At 41.9% G+C, this 23,159-nt stretch overlaps 1 protein-coding gene across 1 annotated transcript in view; it reads right to left on the minus strand.

The window, feature by feature from the left end:
• Positions 1–23,159, minus strand: part of SEC63 (SEC63 homolog, protein translocation regulator) — a 111,128-nt gene that overhangs the window by 22,764 nt on the left and 65,205 nt on the right. Inside the window, exons 8-14 of the mRNA XM_030556062.1 lie at positions 23,050–23,158; positions 13,081–13,175; positions 11,678–11,810; positions 8,544–8,636; positions 5,256–5,410; positions 4,469–4,616; positions 2,570–2,652 (exon numbers count right to left, since the gene is read on the minus strand). Coding sequence (XP_030411922.1) covers positions 2,570–2,652; positions 4,469–4,616; positions 5,256–5,410; positions 8,544–8,636; positions 11,678–11,810; positions 13,081–13,175; positions 23,050–23,158 — 816 coding nt within the window. The remainder of the gene's footprint in view (positions 1–2,569; positions 2,653–4,468; positions 4,617–5,255; positions 5,411–8,543; positions 8,637–11,677; positions 11,811–13,080; positions 13,176–23,049; position 23,159) is intronic.

The following is a 23,159-nucleotide window of genomic DNA, read 5'->3' on the forward strand; positions in this document are numbered from 1 at the left end:
GCTGTGCTCCCAGTAGGGAGCTAGGACCCTGGAGGGCAGCACGGCTGCCAGCGGGGTGCCCAGGTGGCAGACCAAGCCAGAAGCCTGGATGGCAGCCGAGCTTGGAGCAGAGATCTGGCAGCAGCCAGGCTGGGGAGCTGGATTTCTTGTCAATTTCACGGCTCAGGAATCATAAAATTGACAAGAACAACAGGCAACAGTGGATGTAAAGAACACAATGTCTACACAGACACTGCCTTACCTTAGCTACAGCGACGTAAGTCCTATGTCTCTTGTCAAGGTGGTTTTATTATGTCAGCATCACTGGGGTGTTACATTGGTGGGAGGAACATTTCAGTGTGTACACGTCCACTGTCTTGTCGACGAAAGCTGACTTATGTCGACAAAACGGTGTCGTGTAGACAAGGCCTGAGCCTCTTTGCTCATAAGAATGTGGCAGTGCTTCTCCCTACTGACAGTATTCCCTCTTTGTAGTCTTCATACACTGAGGGTTGGTCTACACTGAAAATTTACACCAGCATAGCTACATCTCTCAGGTGTATCAAAAATCCACACCCCTGAGAGATGCAGCTATGCTGACCTAACCCTCAGGGTAGACAGCACTAGACTGCCTTTTGGGGAGGTGGATCAATTACAGCAGGGGTGGGGAACCTCCAGGCCAAGGGCCGGATCCGGCCTGCTGCCTAATTTAATCTGGCCCGCAGCATGTCTCTGCGCTGCAGGCAGGAAGCTCTGAGCTTCGGTGCTGCCCTCTCCAGCCCCCTGCAGTTTGCAGGAAGAGGGGAGATCTGGGAAGCTTCACATGCTGCCCCGGCCCCCAGCACTGTCTCCCATTGGCCAGGAACAGCAGCCAATGGGAGCTGCAGGAGCAGCAACTGCAGGTGCAGGCAGTGCACACAGCCCTCTGGCCCCTCCACCTAGGGGCCGGACATGCCAGTTGCTTCTGGGAGCAGTGCGGAGCCAGGACAGGAAGGGAGCTTGCCTTAGCTCCGCTGCGATGCTGACCGGAAGCCGCCTCAGGTAAGTATCACCCAGCCAGAGCCTGCACCCTGAACCCCCTCCCACACCTAAACTCTCTCCCAGAGCCTGCACTCTTACCTGCACCCCAACACCCTGCCCCAGGTCGGAACCCCCCCCCCCGCACCCTAACTCCCTCCCAGACCCCACACACATCCCACCTTCTGCTCCAGCCCTGAGCCCCTCCTACACTCCAAACCCCTTTGCGCCAGCCCGGAGCCCCCTCCAGCACCCCAAACTTCTCATCCCCAGCCCCACCCCAGAGCCTGCACCCCCAATAGGAGCCCTCACCCTCTCTTGCACCCCAAACCGCTGCCCCAGCTCATAGCTCGCTCCTGCACCAGCCTGTAGCCAGCTCCTGCACCCTGAATCCCTCATTTCTGGCCCCACCCTGAAACCTAGGGGAAGCCCCGAGCCTCCGCATCCCCTGTGGGATTGTGTGTGGCCCGTGACTGATTTTTTTTGTGGCCCAGATAGAAAAAAGCTTCCCCACCTCTGAACTACAATGGCAGGAGAACCTTCCCGTTGCTGTGGTGAATGTCTACACTGAAGCATTACAGCAGCGCAGCTGCAGCTGTTGTGTTTTAAGTGCAGACATAGCTTAGGTGAACATTCTGCATTCAGCTGCGGTGAACTGCTTTTCCACATTTGCTCATGTACAATACTTATAAGAACCATGGACAGAGAGATGGCTTTTCTCTACCCTTTACTGCCCACTTTTAACTGAACTTAGAGTTCCAGGATAGAAGAATTACAACAAGAAAACAGAAGTCTTATCTTTAGAAAAGGAAGTACAGAAATGGTGAAAAAGTGTCCCTAAACCATGTTGTCACTTTACACCTGAACCTAAAACAGAAGGGACCCCACTGAAGGGGAAAGGACAGTTCAACTGCCAAACCTATTCTATCAGTGACCAATTCGCTGAGACTGTCAGCAAGAGTCTCTCATGCTGCCCCACACACTTGGGAGACACTCTGGAAAACATCTGCAAAGCTCTCTTATAGTTTTCCTTCAAATCCCTCCTTAAAACTCTCCTTTGCTGTGATGCTTAGAAAAATTTTGCCAACAGTAGGCAACTAGTGTGCAAAAACCACTGCCTACCATTCTGACCAATACTGTCTCATTTTTTTTTCTTTTTTTTTTTCCCCGCTCCCCCATCTGCCTGCATACATCTGTTCTCTCATCTTATACTTAGATTGGAAGTTCTTTGAGCCTTCTGTTGTGTGTTTGTACAGTACCAAACACAGGAGAGTCCTGGTGTATGTCATGGGGAAATAGTTTTACTCTGTGTAATAATGACCCATCCACTCCCAGTCTTTATTCAAGCCTAAATTTAATTGTGTCCATTTTGCAAATTAATTCCAATTCAGCCGTCTCTCGTTGGAGTCTGTTTTTGAAGTTTTTTTGTTGCAATGGAAGAGCATGATTCAAGCACGGTGTTTTTAAATCAATTACCACAAAATTATCAAGAAACTAGCCCCTAACAAAACATTCTAGGTTATCATGATGCATTTGCAATTAATCCAAAGTTGTAAATACTTTGACTACTTACTGCCATTGTTTGCCTTGTTAATGTGACCAAAACAGTGACTAGCGATCCCACTGTAATATTGTTGCTGTCTTCATCATCCAAAACTAAGGTAAAAGAAAAGGGATACTTCCATTTAACCTTTGTTTCTTAAGCAGTTTCATATTTATTTTTTAAATTAAGCATTACTTCAGTGACAGATAAAAGTATGAGTGTAATCACAAATCTTCCAGAGAATATTTAACAGAAAACAATCTGAAAATATTTGCAAGAATGAAGACTTTCATCTGCATCTGTAAACAGTCTCTATTACCTAGAATACATTAACAGAATGAGGAGCAATAATTGCATAAAACTACACGAAGTAAACACTGAGGTTGTGATTTAACTTGTAGGAAAGTTAGGATATTCAAAGTTATGATTCCCACAGCACCCATAACTATGTAGCATTGTATATTAAAACATAAAACTTTCATATTATAAAATACCACATATGAGCAAGGGGACTGTTACGGTTGTTCTGGGAACCATAACTATGATTTTCCTGATCTCTGAATGATTAATATCTCAATTTCAAAGGTGCATTAAGAGTCATGCACTTAATTCCTTTTCAAAAAGAGAGAGAAAAAATAAAGGAACAGCAATGAATAGTTTAACTATAATATTGATCAGAAGACCTGTAGTATGGTCAGCGGTCTTACGGGTTCATATCTTAGAATGCAGTAATGTTGAATGTTCAGTCTACTGACTGAAAACTACTACATTTTTATTCTGGTATGAAAAATAAAAGCATTCCTCAAATAGTTTTCCACACATCCATTACCTATAATTAGAAGTAAAAACAGTCAATCTGGGGAGGAGCAAAAAGTTAAATCCTCCGTGGCAAAACTTCTTAAATATGTGTATTTGTCAAACGCAAAAATGTGCGTGGGGAGGCATAGCTTGCCACAACATGAGGAGGTACAAGTTTGTCAAGGACTCTCTGACAATTATGAATACAATTAACAACAGCACTCTTGTGCCCACTAACCATTGGTAAAGGAAAGATACTGATTTGAAAGTGCACGGTATATTGTTTTTACTTATTTTTACATTTTGAAACTTAAGTTCACCACGTACACATGCCTTACTGAGGACTGTGTATATGCTAAATCCAACATTAGGCTAGCTGAACAAAACGTGTCAGATTTTGGAAAACACAAATTTTGAAAGACCATTCTATGCAAATATTTCAGACCTTTATCTCAACTTCCCTGTGAGGAAGGCGACCAATGAACAGTTCACCTTCCACTAAAAGGCAGCCTAAAGGCAATCTTTAACAGCACAATAACTTCAGAGAGCAAGCGAAGGAAAGTAACATATGCAATTGAAACTGTTGTGAACTTTAGCCAAGTACTATGCGGTTATCCCAAGCAGAATACCCTCATCACACAAGGTTAACACACCTTTCCTCTCACAAAAATACCCTCAACTCTTTAATGACCTGGATCTCGATTTTATGTCTCAAATAAAAAATTTATAGTTTGATATTTGGGTTAAGCACAAGCATGAAATCCTTGGCCATCCTTTTTCTTTAATGTTACAAGGCAAGGGATACAAAGGTTTAAAAATAAAGTGCCATCTCAACCATTATTATACGCTGCTCTCTCAATGCTAAATCAAACAATTAAATGCTACATCAGTCCCTCTAGAGGAAACTGCTGATGGCCTGGAAATATGCATGATGCTTTAATATACTTCATTTTCCTCAGACTATAAATCCGAAGTGCAAGAGCCTGTCATTCAGGAAAGTCTGCCATTTTCCAGGTTACATAAATAATGTAAGGAATTGGTGTTTCAGAGTCCTCACTGCTTACTGCTGGCAGACTATCAAATTGTCAAGAGGGATGACACATACAGCAATGAAACGACCTCCCATCTTACCTTGCGGCTTTATATCTATGGTGATATGTGGAAAACTACCTAACACAGCCATAACTTCATCGTATTTTTCATCTTCAAGGAAGTGCAGTAAGTTGCGGCGATCAGCACCTTTCAAACTCACCATGTCCTGGATACTTTTGATTTTGAACTTGGTTAAAAAAAGAAAAAAGAAAAATACTACAAAAGAACATTGCACAAAACTAAACTCTAGTTAATGTAATCATTTGTGTATTACAGCAGCGCTGACACAAGCAAACTGTTTGATTCATTCCCACTAAAAGGATTACAAACCTTGAAATAAAGTACAAATTAAATTTCTGTTTCATTAATTGTTACATTTTCTTATTCTGATACTCCTCCATAATCGTATCTAAAATGTATTGTCTTCAGAAATAGGTTCAGGAACTATGCAATTAACTCAGAAGTTTGATATTTCAGTTATACTCTCACAAAAAACTGTAGATTATATTTTATTGGAGGGCACAGTCTGATCTTACTAAAGTAAGAAAGATGTTCTGTTTTGTCCAGTATATCCTATGCTTACCCATACCACAGATCATAACCTTTGTTAACCTGTGGTGAATAGTCACTCTCCTTTTTATTTCTAAGGCAAACAGGGATACAGTTTAAGGAACATAAAGCACAAGGACTCATGATATATTGCATTCCTGAACAAATGCTTTTTATTCTGTCAACTATTAATAAGTTTGCCTAGTGAGAGACAGAGGCAGATTAAAGGAGATAATGGAAAGATAAAAATGACTGAGCATTATCTGTAGTTTTATACCTTTTTATGATTGGAAACTCGCCTAAGATTGTCCTCTTCAATGTGAGGGAGCTGCAGAAGGGGAGACTTGAACTGCTGAAGCCCTTGGACAGCCATCTGGGAAAGCTTCATACAGTTTTCCAAAGATCCCAATGATGGAGCACGAAACTCCCTTTCTTGGGGAGAATGAATTTTACAAGATCATTTTTTACATATTTTTCCAATATACTTTGGACATGTATAACACTACATGTTAAATTAAAATATATTGATCAGCACAGCAACTTAAAAAGTTCATAAAGAAAGATGTACCTTACAGTATAAAGAAAGTGTCATTTGCATTGTAAAGCTTATAGTTACCATTTGAGCCTAGTACTGATGGCCATCTTCCTATAAAATTGATTACAGTATAGTGCCTGTTAATTTTCTTTCTTCAAGTTGTGCCAAACTAGTCAAAGGGCTGTATGAGAGGATGATTTCTTTCCTAACCATTATAGGTTGGTCAAGACATCAAGGAGAGAGGTGGGTTAGCCTGCCTATTGATTACAGACAAACAGCTTTCAGTTCTAATTTTTAATAAAAAAGGATTAAGCACCAGGATTACAAATTCTTGTGATAACAGAAACTAACTAGTTTGCTTTAGAATATTTCTGCATAATCCCTCCAGAGAGCAGCATTTTCAAAATAATTAACTGAAAGATTAATTTGGGGAGGTTACTGGTATTCTTTTAAAAACAAACTGGAAAAATATGCTTATAAATGTCCCACATATACTCTATATACACACTTTGTAAATGTTAATAAGGGCCCTAACCATAGTTGGGTGGAAGTGCACAAAAGAACTGGTCATGCTTTACCAGTGTTTTTTAAGCCACAAGTAAAAAAGGAAAATTTTTGCAATGTTATAAATACTTATGATTCTTCTCTTGCAGAGTAGTTTTAATACTTATATTTGAAGGAGAGGACAGAGCACTTATAACTGAAATGCTGACTAGACCGTAAGAGTCACCGAAGGGGTAAGATCAGATATTGAGGGTGGATCTCAATACACTTGTTATTTTCCAGAGACCTGTAACTCCACTGTTGAATGGCAATGCCACAATGCATCAGGGATATGGGGTCATCAGGTATTAATCAATCACAAGACAGTGTAGGGGAGGGTTCTAACACAGAAAGGGGGGTATTCACTGTTTTAGATACACCTACACTTGGAGCCAGGTATGATTCCCAGCTCACATATATGTATCTGTGATAGCTCTGCTTAAGCTAGCACACTAAAAATAGCAGTGCAGCCAGGGTAGCATGGATGGCGGCTCAAGTATGTTGCCCAAATACGGTTGTAGGAGCAGCAGTGATCTGTATGCTCCGTATAACCAGCATGTTCAAAAGGTCTGTTAAACCGCCCCCTTTGAATACCCCTGAAGTGGCTTTCCCCCTCCCTCTCCTTCCTGGAATGCTTGTGGAATGAATGGGCTGCCTGAACAGCTGCAAGATCAAAAGAGCTCCCAGGTAGACAAAGTGTCTGGGACTCTAATTAAGCAGCGCTCACACACCCAATGCATGGACACTGTCTGAAGTGGAGTGTGACCAACCAGACACGGCCCAGTCACCTCTAGTCACAGGCCATGCAGAGCAGATCCTTAAAAGGAAAAAGGGCCATGTGCTCAGTAGTGCACTGACAAACTTGTATCTCTCGTAAAGGCCCTTTGCCCGGACCTTCTGGTCAGCGGTTTGCCGCGTTGCATTTCATTGTGCCTTGGGAAGACATACCTTCATTGCACCATTGCTACGTTGTGGGACACTTACCTTGAAGGATCCTGACATCTCCAATGCCAGGCCTGGGAGTACGAGTATGCGAGTGTTAGTGTGAACCCCTGCCCCTGCTTCTTTTCAGCTTAGCTGTCAGTATAAGAAATGTGCTGCTTTCTGACAAACTCTGGTGGGTCATTAATCCTCCCTAAGCTTACTAGCCGGCCCAATTTCGGGTAACAGATACAACCTACCCGGACCCCACTGGTATGTACTAAGGGCGGCTAGCCTGGGCCACCACTAACCACTGCCTGTACAGTAACTCCCCACTTAACGTCCTCTCGCTTAACATTGTTTTGACGTTATGTCCCTGCTCCATTACAGAATGTGCTCGTTTAAAGTTGTGCAATGCTCCGCTTTAACATTGTTTGGCCGCCTACTTTGTCCACGGCTGGCAGCCCCCCCATCAGCTCCCCTATGCCCTACCCCCAGCGTCTCATGCCCGCCAGCGGACCCCACGGATCAGCACCTTCCCCCTGCTCTGCCTGCGGCAATCAGCTGGCTTGCGGCATTCAAGGGGCAGGGGAGGGAGGTCGGAGGCTACACACCGTGTCCTCGCTCCTCGTCCCAGCCTCCTGAACACAAGACAGCTGATTGCCCCGGGCAGGAGGCGGGCGGAGCAGGGGGAAGGTGCTGATCTGCGGGGCCTGCCAGCAGGTGGGAGGTGCGGGGAGGGAGAGGAGAGGCGTAGGCAACCTGATGGGGGACTGCCAGCCCATGTAATATCTATATTAAATTGCTTGTTTTAAATTATTTAAAATGTATATAATGCCTTTTGTCTGTCAAAAAAAAAATTTCCCTGGAACCTAACTCCCCTATTTACATTAATTCTTATGGGGTAATTGGATTTGCTTAACATCGTTTCGCTTAAAGTCGCATTTTTCAGGAACATAACTACAAGGTTAAGTGAGGAATTACTGTATTACCACACTCTATCTCAATATGAGCTAATGTGATTATGTCTGCTTCCGAGCTCCAAGTGTAGACACACCCTTACAGTGCAAATGCGGAGCATGGGCGGTGTAACTATTCAGAAAGATCTTTTCCATTGAGAACATAAGGCAGTGGTGAGCAATCTGCAGCGCATCAGGGTAACCTTCTGATGGGCCACGAGACCGTTTGTTTACTCTGACAGTCCGCAGGCACGGCCACCCACAGCTCCTAGTGGCTGCGGTTTGCTGTTCCCAGCCAATGGGAGCTGCAGGAACATGCTGGCCACCGCTTCCTGAGCCTCCCACTGGCTGGGAACAACGAACCATGGCCACTGGCAGTGTGGGTGGCCATGCCTGCGGATGGTCAATGTAAACAAATGGTCTTGCAGCCCATCAGCAGATTACCCTGATGGGCCATAGGTTGCCCACCACTGACATAAAGGGATGAGAAATATCTAAACATACAATAGCAATGTTTTCCCATAAGCTCAGCAACTCTTTAAAGGCAGGTCCAATAAAGAGTGAGATTTTCTAGTTTAAATACAATATAATAAGATTTCTTCCTTACCTTCACGGCTACGTGCCATTATTATTAACTGGCAGATTACGTTAATCATTTCTTGAAGTAAAGCAGGACACTTTTTCAGGATAAATTGCTGATCTGCAGGATGAATGATTTGATAAAACACTCAAATTCTCTGCTTACTCACTATTTTCTCTAACTATGTGCATCCCACCTCTGTCCACTGTTATTTATAAAATCACCTACTCAGTCCCATCCTCTATTTCTTTTTCTTCTCTCCATGCCACTGTCTAACACACATGTATTTTAAACTACAATGGGTCTGAATCTGCCAGATGCTGGTCACACTCAACTCCCACCGCCTTCCAACAATTCAGAAGCATTTATAGAAGAAGTCTCACAAAGGTTACACATGTCAATAAAAGTCAGACAATAACATTTAGAATGTCATTTTAAAAGAACTTTTTAAAAAATATTACCCTTAAAGGTTACCTCCTAAGGGAAAAAATAGGCTTATGCTCTTTTTGACTCTTCCACATCAAGGCCTGAAAGGTTTTTAATCAAAGTTTTTTCTACTTGTATTTTACAGCAGAAATTAAGTCATCATCATCATGTTGGAAGACACTACAGAGAACTAGAGAAATTATGACATCACAAGAATCAGATTGAAAATGGAGAAACTGAGTAGGAAAGGGATTTTTAGCCAGACAATTTAAATAAGATGTTTAGTTACACATATAATAATTGTTCTTCAATATGTGTTGCACATATAAACATTCCACGACAGATTGCCTCAGTGGAGCCAGAATCAACAGTGGAGCTCAGACAACATCAGTGCTTACAACCAGACCTTGCCTCTGCACCGGAGGACTTTTTCAGACCTTTTTTGTGAGAAGAAGAGTGAGACTCTGAAAGTCCATCATGCTCTGAACCAGGAGGGTTTTGAATGCTTCAGGGAGGCTGCAGAAGAAGATGAATGACATTTCTCACTCAATTTTGGATTTCAGGCTGAGGCAGCTGCATGGCACTCTTTTTGGATCAACTCTCCAGCCTCTCACCATCAGATTCAGTCAGTGAAGAGGCACATGTTGCCTTATTGAGAAGATATACTTTAAAGGCAGAAAGCCCTTTGTTCTTGTTGGGAAGGAGGGACAAATAGGACATTTGTCCCTCACATGTTCCCTACCTAATCAGATTAGGCAACTTTTTGAATGTGTCACTAACAAGGATCACAGCCATGCACATGGTTTGAAACCTGGGGATTGCCACACATTAAATCTCAATTAACTACTTTACTAACTACACTAAACTTAAGCTACAATGATGTTCGACATAACTATTTATTTTGAAGACTGGCTAACCAAAGCTCAAGAGCAACAGAGCTCCAACTCTCACTACAGTCAATAAGAAATTTAGAGGGAGATGGCGACCATGCCCCTTTATTCCCTCATCTTGGCACACGAGAATAGTGGGGCCAGTCCACCTGATGGTACAGCTAGCAGAAGTCTGACACAAATGCACCGAGGGCACAAAGACCTACAGTGGAACATAGATGTGTGAAATCACTTGAAGGAGAACTGTTCACTTTTGTTAAACACATCTAATTCCAATGGTTCACAGATACTTGTTTGAAAGGATGCATTTGTTCAAGTTTAAAACACCCACATTCCTTAAGCTATAATGCATGAAACTTGCAATATACATCTGAGACCTGCCAAGAAGTCCTCCATTGAACATAGGGGAGATCAGATGTACATTTCTGATATTTCTAAAGTTAAAAAACAAGCAGAAGAAAAAATGTCTATAAAGTACATGCTGTAAATCCAGAGGAGACCATTGTGTTAATCTATTCTGACCTCCAAAGACAGCTTTTAGGCTTCCTGCATACATGAAGCAACACAAAAAGGGCATTTTTAAAAAATGTGATATATGACCTTCTAATACAGCTACCATTTTAGAATTCTGATCTTTTCTTCCTCCGTCTCTCCCCACCTCCATACACCCTCTCAAAAAAATCACCAAAGCCAAGAAAATTTAAAATTTTGGGGAAGCAATTATACCACCACATTGGATTTATTCCAATATGGTGGTATAATTCTACCTACTACTCATTTTTAGGAGTTTCAAATTTTATTCTTTTTCAAAAGAATATTTTCATTTTGATTGAAATAAACACCAGCGATCTACATTTTAAACATGGGTATGAGCATTCCATGCTTAGCTGGAGGAAAAAAATGAGAGCCACAAGTGCAGTCAGTTTAAGATATGTTTATTCTGAAACAGTTTCACATAGCATATAGATTATTGTGTGTGACACATACTGCCATCTCATACAATACCTTTTGGGAACCATATTGTATTAAGTTTATGTATTTCTGTGGGCAGATATTGTATGCAGCTCTGGGTAGGGAGGGTTGTCACAGCTCCACCAAGAACTAAAAACAGTGAAGGGCGATTACAGTAGAACACGTAGGTTGTAAATATCTCCAGTGAGATACCATCCTCTGGGGAGCCTCGCATAAACTGGCTCAAACTGAGTTTTCCAGAGACCAAAAAACAAAGAGGATGTTTGATATAAAAAGGCTGTGTTTAAACTGACTCAGGGCCTTCTTTCTGATCCAGTAAATGGACAGGCCCTTCCTGGCCAAGGGCCTCTACCCTGGTGGAAGGGTTGGAGAGACTTCGGCCTACTACGGTCCCAATGGGTGGCCTCTGGTAAACTTTTAGCATGTGTATAGGAACTTTTAGTGTTTTTAATGTGTTTTCTCTATAATGCTTTTTTACCTTAAGAATAAAGGTGCTTGCTTAGAAAAGCTGTGTGGTAATGTGTAACTGCTAGCAATATGATATTCGTAGCCCTCAAAGAGAAAGCAAAGCATGAGCACACTGGCTTGCTGGAGATATCACAGTGCAAGACAGGTGGCTGTGCAGCTCCCAGTCAGAAAGGAGAAAGATTCAGCTCTCCACCTGAAGAGAGGTGACAGCTGGAAAGCCTAAAACATTAAGTAGATGCCTCAAGAGGGACCAAGAAGGGGGTGGGGGTCAAAGGTGCAGTTAACCCTGAAACTGACAATGTTCAAAAAGTGTCTAATTGGACCAAAACAAGCAAGTTTATAAACAATGTAACATGTGATGCCTTTATTCCTAAAGAGCCTTTTAAAAAGGAGAATCATAATTACCTTCTTCAAGTGTCTCAGGAATTTTCATCCTGGCAAGATGAGCCAGTAAGAGAACTCTGGCTTTCAAGCTGTAGGGGCAGGTAAGTGGAGGCTCATTCTTCTTTAAATTAATGCTTCCAAGCTCTCTGATTAGCTAAAGGAAACAGAATAATTACACATACAAATGGCTATGTTAGAACCAAAATGATAAACAGCGCAAGGAAAACAGCTTGTATTGATATACAGACCTTATATACAAATTTAAACTTTATATTTCAAATGGGTTTCATCTTGACAAATTTTTAAGTAACTTTTCTCTGTCAAGATGAAGATTGCAGAAGAACAGATGTTTGATTTATAGCCCTGTTCCAAAACAGAACTATACCTTAAATGCCTCGTTTCCAAGAATGAGAATATTTGTTTTTAGATTAGCCAAGAAGAAACTGGGATGATGAAACTGAAAAAAAAGCTTGAATTTATTTTTAATTTTGTTGACTAATGTTGAGTGATAGGCTTTGTTACTGGGGTTTATTCCAATCAGCTACTTTTATAAGGTTTTTATATTAAACTTTCTATAAACTGGTGACATAATTTCATCTTAATACCTGTCACCCAGATAAGACCATGCCAGCTTCCTCAGATATATATATATATACACACACACACACACACACACACACACACACACACACACACACACACACACGGGAAACGATCTCTGAGGTATGCAAAAGACTTTTAAATCAGTAATTTTTTAAGATGAACTTTTCCAAATTGATGCTACTTAAGGAGAACCTAATTTGAACATGACTGGAACAAGCTGCACAGTTCCAATATAATACCTTATAGAGACCCAGAGGGGAGAGAAGGGTTAGTCACTTCCCAAGATTTGAAGTCTGAGAAGGAAGCTTTATATTGGCTCTGAGATGGTGGTTCAGACATTAGATGATAATTTGGTTTTAGTATGAAGACACTTAATCAGATTTAAGTTATAGATTTGATTGTCTGATAAAATTCTTTAGTTGGCATTTGTAACCGAAGAGATAGTCAACTTCTTAAATTATTCCTTTGAATTTAAGGATTGATTATTTTTAGTGTTAATTTGATATAACTAACTAGATGACTTAACTCCCATCCAATATGGACTAACTTGTTTGATCTGTTGATCCGGATTTGTTGTAATGCTTCATTTTCAGTTTAGTTTAATATTATTAAAAGGAGCTTAGCTTTGGTGATATTGCTTGATTTTATTTTTCTTTAAGTGTTTTATTAAATATAGTTTTCTTTCAATAAGCAATGTGGGTCCAGAACCTTTGAGGATCTGGATGGATACCAACCAGCCAGTCAATCTAAAAGCCTAAGCAACTCACCCTTTTAAGTCTCTGGTTCTCACAATAGTGAAGAATCTTTCAGGATTAACTAACCTGAGGTATCTGAATGTTATCTGTTGGTCTGCTTGTAGCATCTTTGTTATACTGAGGGTCAAATTCAGAGGCTCCTGCTAAAACCATTACAAGCCCTGCAAAGATAATTGGGGACAAAGTACAACAAAGTAAACACAAAGTTCTAGAATTTCACTTCCTGAAATTAAGATCCCATTATGCCAGATAAGTGACTTCTCAGTGTCCTCAAACAGAAAACTCCCAGCTATTTCAATCTCATCACATCATGAGCAAGTCCCTACTCTGAGTAAGATATTCAGTAGACCCAGTACTGCCTCCAGTGTTACAGCTGCCTTTGGTGTAACACCTGACAAAAATCAGTCAAAGGTGGGCTCCAAGGTGGGCTTTCCACATGATATCACATCTAGCAGGACATGCTGGTGGTTTTAAAAGAAGTAGACTTGTCACATAGTTGCAGCCTCAAAGACAGCAAAAGTCTCTGGTCCCATCTCCCTGACAGCAGGTGAAGCTGCTGTGCAGGGAGTCTTCTAATGTGAGGGGAAGTTTGCATAAGGCTGTCTCTCTGCACCCCCTAAAGTTCAAAAAGGTGGTGTACAAGGGGGGGGAGGGAAATATTGTTTTCACTTGACATTTTCTGTTCAAGCTTTAGCAAGGGATTTCTGCATGCATAGAAATCACCCTGAACTGGTGACTCCAGTCCTGTCGAGCTAGGCCCAGCTCCTCAGTCTGGGCTTTGCAGCCTGGTGCAGGGATCATGCCACCACTCTGACTTAAACTGGCCAAACTAGAGTGGTGCTGTGATCCTCATGTTCCTGGTTGCAATGCCAGGAATGGGAAGATAGGCCCAGCCATGCAAGATAAGGTTCAAGTCCTCAAGCTTTTGAACATTTACAACACACAGGCATGACATTCTGTAAAGCTACGCTGCCTATCCTTCAAATTCAGAGTCAGCTCTATACTGGGATGCTTCTGTCTGAAGCCAAGATAAAGTGACTAGATTAGTTTTTTCAAGCGTCTCTGGGAACCTTTAATTCTAAAACAAATATTGTTAAGTACTAGATTTTTTTTAATGATTAAATTAGATGAACCCTTTGCAGTAAAAAGTAGTTCTAAAAACTAATTCCTTACACATGGACAGCAGGAATTACTTTAATGAAGCCAGGAAGATTTAGCCATCCTTACCTGAAAATTTCCTTTCAAACCTAATTTCCCACATTAGAGAGTTAACTATACTTTGGAGGAAAAAACAATAAAATTTCTTCTGCTACAGGGCATGGTAAATTCCACCTAATGACCACACCTAAATAGCTGGATGTCAATTTCCATCTCTGCTCTGGATGATCCATTTGTCTCCAAGGTGGGACAAACCTGTGGACCTTATTACTTGAAGAAAGGAAACGTTCAGGTAAACAGATACATTTTCATATTATTCTTTGTGCTAAGGTCTACAGAACTGTTACAATGGGATTTAGATAGTGTCTCTCCAGGATGCACACAGTAGAATCAGCCTTTATATGTGGATATCCGAAATGAGGTAGATTATATATAAATATCTTCTTCATACTTTAGTGCCCAGGGGAAGACGTCTGCCAAATAAAAGGAAATGGCTTTGGCTAAAAATTGGATGATCAATATGCAGAATTAGATGAATTTGTGTATTGATGGTCATATGGCCATCTAGCTGATCTCAACAGAGGAGACATGATTAATCTCAGAGAGTGTTAGGGCTCCTAAGGACTGTACTTTGATGCTTAACCAAAGGAGAAATATTTCTTGAATTTACTTAGGGAATGAATGCTGACAATGGTGAGGACTACCTGTCTGAATTGAAAGTACGTTGGAGATATCTTCCGACGTCAAACACACACCCAGCTGATTGAAGAATGCAGCCATCAGAAGGCCTAGCCTACTAGATAGGAAATATGACAACACCTCCTGCAGGGGCTTGATCTAGGTATTGCTGTAAGAAGCAGAAGGAGGTTCCAAGGTTTTTCTCTGTGATCTTGTGGAATGCAGTTGATGCCCTCAGGTAGCACCTAGTCCTGGGATTTGTCCATAGCTTCCTTTTTGTGAACATGATGGGAACATTATACAACAGAGACTACACCTTTTTACCCACAATAAAGCCCTCCTGGAGGAACTGGTTTAATATGGTAGTTAAAATATGTACCAGCTAGAAGAATAAATTCTCTTTGCTGCTTTCTCTTTTGAGGTGCATGACAGCAACAGTCACTTCATCCAAGTATTCATTTTAAACCTGTTTGGTCCCAGATGGAGGATTAGATTTGAAGCTTCAGATCTCTGTATCTCAGAGATCTGAAGATCCAATGCTAGGTTAATCAGGCCTGAGAACTATAGTCTCTTCAGCTAGAAAGGCTGAAACAGTATCACTGCTACTCTCTCATTTCTAGCTTTTGTACTGTTCTGGGAAGCAGTGGAAAAGGGGAAGACACACATAGCTGGGACCTTGTCCAACTTTATGAGAGGTCATTCACCACCTCATATCACAGGTCCTGACACAAAGAGAGGGCACAGTGCACTTTATTAGCTGTTTCCAGATGCAAATAGGTCTATCACCAGCTTAACCAACTGACTGACGATAAGTGAGATATTTCCGGATGTAGGAACCATGCTGCTAATCTGACTTCCACCATGTATATCTTGGTGCTCATCTCCCCCTAGATAGGCAGTGCACATAGAGAAAGGAAACTTTTGCTCCACTCAGGACAGGAGAATTTCTCTGTGGGGTCGGGTCCATTGTATTCTTCCCAGTTATGAAACCCTATGAGACAAATTGACTGTCGTAACCAGAACAGATCTGTTTTCCATGAAAGGAGCAGTGCCCCGAGACTTCAATAAATCACTGTGTTCCAGCTCATGGATGCTGTGCTTTCTTTCTGGCACCCATTCCCTGAACTGAATTGGAAATATCCATTTAAAATAAAAATCTGACTCTCTACATTCAATAGTTGTGGCAGCAGACAAACAACTGGAGCTAGATCTCTGCCAACAGATGATAGGGCAAGATGCAGAGGATATCTGGAATTACTGGATAGGTAGCATATGAACTCTAGATCATTCAAGCATGCCTGTCTGAGATCAGAATTTGCAATAGGCTTCAATAAGAAATGAAATTTTGTTTGTTAAACCACTTGTTCTCCAATATGGCCATCTTCATTTTCTGTTAACATTCTCCTGAGATGAGATCTTGTACCTGAGATAGTATTCTTCCTCAGTCCAAGCCTATGATTGTCTTCCCTCGCATGCACACAAGAAAGACAGACAGAGAGAGACTGTCTAGATTCTAAGATACCCCAGGAACTGTATTACTCAGTGTGTTTACTTCAGCTCTCTCTCTGTACAGAACACCCTGGGCAGAACATTTTCCAGGAAGACTGAACTTCCATCTTCCCTAACGCCAACGTTATTGCTACCATGATGCTGCAAAGCTCACGTAAGATCAAATGGTAGCAACTGAAGTCAGGGAAAGAAAAAGGCTGTCATTCATCTACAAAACATAAGAATTGTCTGACAATGGTAAAATAGAAATAGTGTGAAGGCAATCTTCCTTTAGCAACTTATGTAGATGTTTCAGACAGGGCCTTGCTCTGCTTGTTCCATTCTCTGAAGCTAAAAACAGGATGGGAGTGTCAGCTCCAATCTGAAGTAGATGGATGATTTCCATTATGATGTAGCCTTTCAGGGGTTGAAGAGATAGTGAATGGAACAAAAGTTGTTCCTTTAATTCTTACACAGCTCCGATGGATACTCCTCTGGACATCAAGTGCTCCCTTCCCAAGGCGTGTGAGAAAGGATATAGAGCTAGATCAGGGGTCGGCAACCTTTCAGAAGCGGTGTGCCAAGTCTTCATTTATTCACTCTAATTTAAGCTTTCGAGTGCCAATAATACATTTTAATGTTTTTAGAAGGTCTCTTTCTATAAGTCTATAATATATAACTAAACTATTGTGGTATGTAAAGTAAATAATGGTTTTAAAATGTTTAAGGAGCTTCATTTAAATTTAAATTAAAATGCAGAGCCCCCGGACCAGTGGCCAGGACCCGGGCAGTATGAGTGCCACTGAAAATCAGCTTGTGTGCCGCCTTCAGCGCGCATGCCAGACGTTGCCTACCCCTGAGCTAGATCTTGCCTAGGGCAATTGCACACCTCCTAAGTGTAGTTTCATAATACTTAATACACTCTTGCCTGAAAGTCTTCTTCAATTCTTAGTTTTTAATATATTTTACTATTTGATTCTATAATTGTTCTGGATTGCTGGCCTTCTTTCCTGAAGGGGTGGAGAGGTACACACCTAGAGCAATCAGCACAAGTCTATGATCTGGTCTTTTTCTGCATTTATCCTCAGTTTGTATTCTCTACAGGTGAGCAGGAGAAACCAGACACTGAGGATTATCCACTCTGCTGCACTCCATGAAAGTGAGGAGAAAGGCCAGATATTATTTCCTGTTTTTTTTTTCCCACGGGGTCTCTGTTCTGCTCTGCTGGGAACATAGCCTTCCCCACACCTTGCGCCTCCAGGGATCAAGTGTCACAGGCTTGCGGCAGTGCAAAGAGCCCTCTGCAGCTTCACTGTCACAGCACATCTCTCTCACTCTTGTGACAGGGGGATGCAGAGGGCTCCTTGAGCTGCCCCAAGGCCAGTGACACCCAACCTTACAGGCACAAAGTAGGGATAGGTGTCCTGCACTCAAGCCAACTGTTACCATTGGATTTTTTGTTGTTGATTTTAGTGTGACAGCTGAAATCCATATTTACCAATTTCTGTTATTTTAAATCAAATCTTGCCAAGCCTGATGACATGGGATCCACAAGGGACAGATAAGTCTGTGCTTCCCCTGGAGATCTCAGATATGAGTAGGGTGAAACAGGAGACAGAGAACCTTTCTTTCACCTCTGATTTGTCTTAGCCTACGTATCTCCCTGCAGTCTACAGGAGCACCAGCTGCTACAAACACCCCTGAAGGCAAAGCAGAACTGAGGGGACAATCCCTCAAAAGGCAAATGCAGCCATAGGACATGGCTGGACATTACGCAGATATTTTACTGAGTCTAATTGTTAGTCTACAACAGTGGTTTTCAACCCTTTTTGCCCCCATTTGTGGACCCCTAAAACATTTCAAATGAATGGCGCGGACCCCTTTGAAAACCAAGGTTAAAAATTGTAGACCCATCATTTTCAAAATAAAATTTGGAATTTCCTTCAGAAAAACGTTGCAGCAGAGAAGCCTGGTCTAGCCAGCAGCCACTGTAGAATCAGAAAAACTGGAGGGACTTCAGGAGATGAAGCATTCCCCTTCTGCCAGTGACTGTAAAGTCTGGTTCTGCCCCTAACCGGCAAGCAGACTGAAGTACCTATTGTAAAGGATCTGTGGACCTTAGCATGAAGAAAAGCAACTCTGATGATTTAAAACACCTAGTCATACAGTATTCTCATTGCCCACAGTGATGATCAACTCATCTCCTCCCTTAGTCCCTTAATCCTCAAGAAAGGGGAGGGAAGAGAAACATTTTAATTGCTAAGAAGATGCATAGGCAGCATTAGAAGATGCATAGGCAGCACAGCAGGACACATGTACAGAGTGGGCTCACAAAATTCAGTTTAGTAGTAACAAATGTTTATTACTGCATTTACTATATAGTTTTCAAAATACTTTACAAAAAGATGCATAAGTATTAGTATACCCTTTACAGATGGGGGAGAGAACTCAGGCATAGAAGAGGCTAGTTTGCCACCATAGAATATTAGGGTTGATGAGACTGCAGGAGGTCATCTAGTCCAGGGGGTTCTCAAACCGGCGGTCAGGACCCCTCGGGGGTCACAAGGTTATTAAATGGGGGGGTCACGAACTGTCAGCCTCCACTTCAAACCCTGCTTTGCCTTCAGCATTTATAATAGTGTCAAATACATTTTAAAGTGTTTTTAATTTATAAGGGGGGAGTCACATTCAGGGGCTTGCTATGTGAAAGTGGACACCGGTACAAAAGTTTGAGAACCACTGATCTCGTCCAATCCCCCGCTCAAAGCAGGACCAACACCAACTAAACCATCCAAGCCAGGGCTTTGCCAAGCCAGGCCTTAAAAACTTCTAAGAATGGAGATTTCACCACCTCCCTAGGTAACCCATTCCAGTGCTTCACCACCCTCCTAGTGAAATAGTGAACCACACTGAGTTCAAGTTTCATACGCTTGTCATAAACAGATAGCTAAGGGTTAATGTTCTTTTACCTGTAAAGGGTTAACACAGGGAACCAAACACCTGACCAGAGGACCAATCAGGAAACAAGACTTTTTCAAATCTGGGTGGAGGGAAGTTTTGGGTGAGAGTTGTTTGTTCTTTGTCTTGGGTCTGTGCCCTCTCGTCTCTGAGAGTGATTTTTCTATCTTCAGGCTTTCTAATCTTCTGTTTCCAAGTTGTAAGTACAAGAATAGTAAGACAATAGGTTTATATTGTTTTCTTTTGTATTTACATGTGTGTAGTTGCTGGAATGTTTTAAATTGTATTCTTTTGAATAAGGCTGTTTATTCATTTTTTTTCCTTTAAGCAATTGACCCTGTATATTGTCACCTTAATACAAAGCCTATTTTTAATGGCTTTTACTTTCTTTTTATATAAAGCTTTCTTTTTAAGACCTGTTGGAGTTTTTCTTTAGTGGGGACTCCAGGGAATTAAGTCTGCAGCTCACCAGGGAATTGGTGGGAGGAAGAAGTCAGGGGGAAAATCTCTTTGTGTTAGAGTTACTAAGCCTGACTTTGCATACCCTCTGGGTGAGGGGGAAGAGAGATTAGATCTCTCGGTACTTGTGTTTCCAAGACTGGAAGCAGGGAATCTCCTAGGGTTGTCCAGGGAGGGGAGCCTGGGAGGAAGTAACAAGGAAACAAGGGGAGGGGGTTATTTCCCTTTGTTGTAAGACTCAAGGCATCTGAGTCTGGGGTCCCCCAGGGAAGGTTTTGGGAAGACCACAGTGAGCTAGGCACTGTATAATTCCTAGCTGGTGGCAGCGATACCAGGTCCAAGCTGGTAACTAAGCTTGGAGGTTTTCATGCTAATACCCATATTTTGGATGCTAAGGTCCAGATCTGGGAAGAAATGTTATGACAATGCTCAACTCCAAGGCCCTTCACAACTCTGTCCTTTCTTCTTTATTCAGTTGTGTTAATTTTGACCCATATACCATCCACTCCACCTACGATGCTGACTTCATCTCATTTAGGATGGTCCTCTGGGTAGAGTGCTAACACAGGACTCAAGAAAACTAGGTTCAATTCCCTGCTCTGCTATAGACTTGTGTGTGTGACCTTGGGTAAGTTGGCCTCTCTGTGCCTCAATTTCCCATCTATAAAATGGGGTTAGTAGCTCTTCTCTGCTTCACAAGTATATTGTGAAGATAAATACATTAGATTGTGAAGTGCTCCAATACAATGGTAACAGTAAACAGATAATGATAAACTTTAGTAGAGCCCGTCAGATTGATTTAGATAGGAAATTGTGCTCACCACCTGTGCTTGACAACTGCCTAGTTCTCTGAGCCTGGAGGCTTGGTCCTCTCAGGGGAGGGTTCTCTACTTTATTTCCCCAGTCAGCCCGACAGAATAAGTTTTTCCTTTCTGCCTTTGGCATATATTGTAAGGTATATCTGTTCCTCTAGGTATTTTTCAGGGCATGGGTTAAGCAGGGAGAGTTTAGTTTCTCTCTACTGTACTGCTAGGAAGTTTGTCTTTTGACATATCACAGAGTATAGAAAATATATCATAACTTATGCAAAAAATTCCTTTCTTCGAGCAGGACAGACTGAAGATCCATTACAATACGTCTTTCCCCTGCTTGCAGTTCCTTTGAGGCAGAACCAGACTTGTCATTATGACAGGTTTGGAGTAGCCACACCCCTGAAGACCGAGCCAGTTTGAGATGCTTCCAAAGCTGCTCTGTCGAGCTATTTCCTTTAAACTTTAATTCACAGATTATTAGGTAGAACAAGAAATTCAGATAAAAACTTCCTACTGCTGAGTATCTTCACATTTCTGCCTGACCTTACAGGGTTTCCCCCATTTCTTTGTAGCACAGAGGGAGAGTGGCCTCCATGTTCTAAGATAACAGGATATCAATGAAAAGGAATTCTGAAGAGAGAACTGCCCCTGTACTATAGAAATAAGTAACTCTGGAAAGGTTCACTCTTGAGATGATCTCTAATGGATGGAGTTCACTGCAAGTTAGCTTGAGTGTACTAACTCAAGCTAACTGCACTCGAGCTAGCCTAGTTCCAGTGAAAGCAACCACGCTTCAAAACACCACTCGAGTTACACAGAATGATTTGACTGACATTTGGCAGATTAGGTTAGATGATGAGTTGTTGTAATTCAAGATGTTGTATCTTCACTGTATTACTAGCTTGATCTTAAAGCACCATTTAACTCGAGCTAGAGACGTGTGTGGGGACAGGAGCCAAGTTAGGGATAATACTCAAGAACTGTGCTGTGAAGACACACCTTTAATAGGCTCCTTGAACTTTACAGAGGTTCAAAGAGGGTCAGAGGAAACCCTCACATAGGGAAGCCCTGTTATCTCACTAAATCCCAAAGTGAGCAAGGCAATGTTACATAAGGGCTGATTAACTTCTTGCTAAAGAGGGCAGAGGAAATGGTCAGAAAGAACTGGTCAGCCAAGAGGCCCCCTACAGCCTGCTTGTTACTCCATGTCTGGGGCTGCTCTCTGTCTCTCTCTCATATCCCTCTACAGCTGGAGGAGAGTGAAAAAGCAGTGAGTGGGACATGGCCAACCCATGGCATGAGCAGGGTTTGGTTAATGAAGGCACTTTTGCGCTCTTCCTTGAAATCTTCTGTTTCTCTGTTTGCCTGTGAGATGTTCCTGCCAGACAGCCTACCTAGAAATGCCGCAATCAGCTACCGGAGTACCAAAAGGGGTGTTTCCAGCAATCTTGTTCCAGAGCCCTCAAGGCAAAACAACACCTCAGTAACTCTCAGCATCCAGGAAGTCAAATATTAAGAATAAAGAGGATCCCATTTTAATCATTATGTTTTCTGGTTGCTCTAGCAGGTCTGGTAAACCCTTCAGCTATTTTAGACAGATGAAACTAACCAGGTCTTCAAGGGTGCAGTAACTATCACCCTGCTTTGATTGATAGGTCTGATTCTTCCTCCAAAGGGGTTAGACCCATTGTGAGAGTTCTGCAGACTTTATCTATAAAGATTTTTTATTTAAAAATCCTAGTATGAGTAGACAGAAAATTAGGCATACCATACACACTGAATGAACAAGTCATCTGAAAAGAACATTCCATGTTTTGGTATGGAGCAAGGTTTAAGTCTTTCAGAGCAGATATTTACGACAACAGAAACTTTGGCTATGATATTATGTCTGGTGCCTCTGATTCTACATTTAACTCTTTGGTAATAAGCAACAATGAGTCCTGTGGCACCTTACAGACTAACAGACGTATTGGAGCACAAGCTTTCATGGGTGAATACCCACTTCATTAGATGCATGCGTCAGACGAAGTGGGTATTTACCCACGAAAACTTATACTCCAATACGTCTGTTAGGCTGTAAGATGCCACAGGACTCTTTGTTGCTTTTTACAGATCCAGACTAACATGGCTACCCCTCTGATACTCTTTGGTAATGTAAATGTTTAAAAATACTCTAGGTCCCCAGAATTTTAGTATTTGGAATTTTCCCAACAGTAATCTTATGAGTGACAGCATGTTTACAGCAGGAGTAAAGAGGGCATGGAGACCTAGGTTACAATCCTGTTTGGCTTTGGCTCAACATGTAATCATGGACAAGTCAGCTTCTGTGCCTCCGTTTAACCAACCTTACAATGGGGTTACGTTAATCACCCCATATAAGCACTGAGGTATTCAAATGAAGAGTGAACCCCCAAGGAGTTTAAAAGGCAACTTTGTACCTTTAACCAACTTCACCCTGTTTTTCCACGCCTTTTTTACTTACGTTTCAGATCCATGTTTCGTGTTTTATAAACAAAATATGTATAGATTTGAGTTGTGCGGATGAGAATCTGATCTCCACTGTAGCGTATTGATCGGTACCACCAAGAACCC

The sequence above is a fragment of the Gopherus evgoodei genome, chromosome 3, assembly GCF_007399415.2.
Source record: "Gopherus evgoodei ecotype Sinaloan lineage chromosome 3, rGopEvg1_v1.p, whole genome shotgun sequence".
Lineage (NCBI taxonomy): Eukaryota > Metazoa > Chordata > Testudines > Testudinidae > Gopherus > Gopherus evgoodei.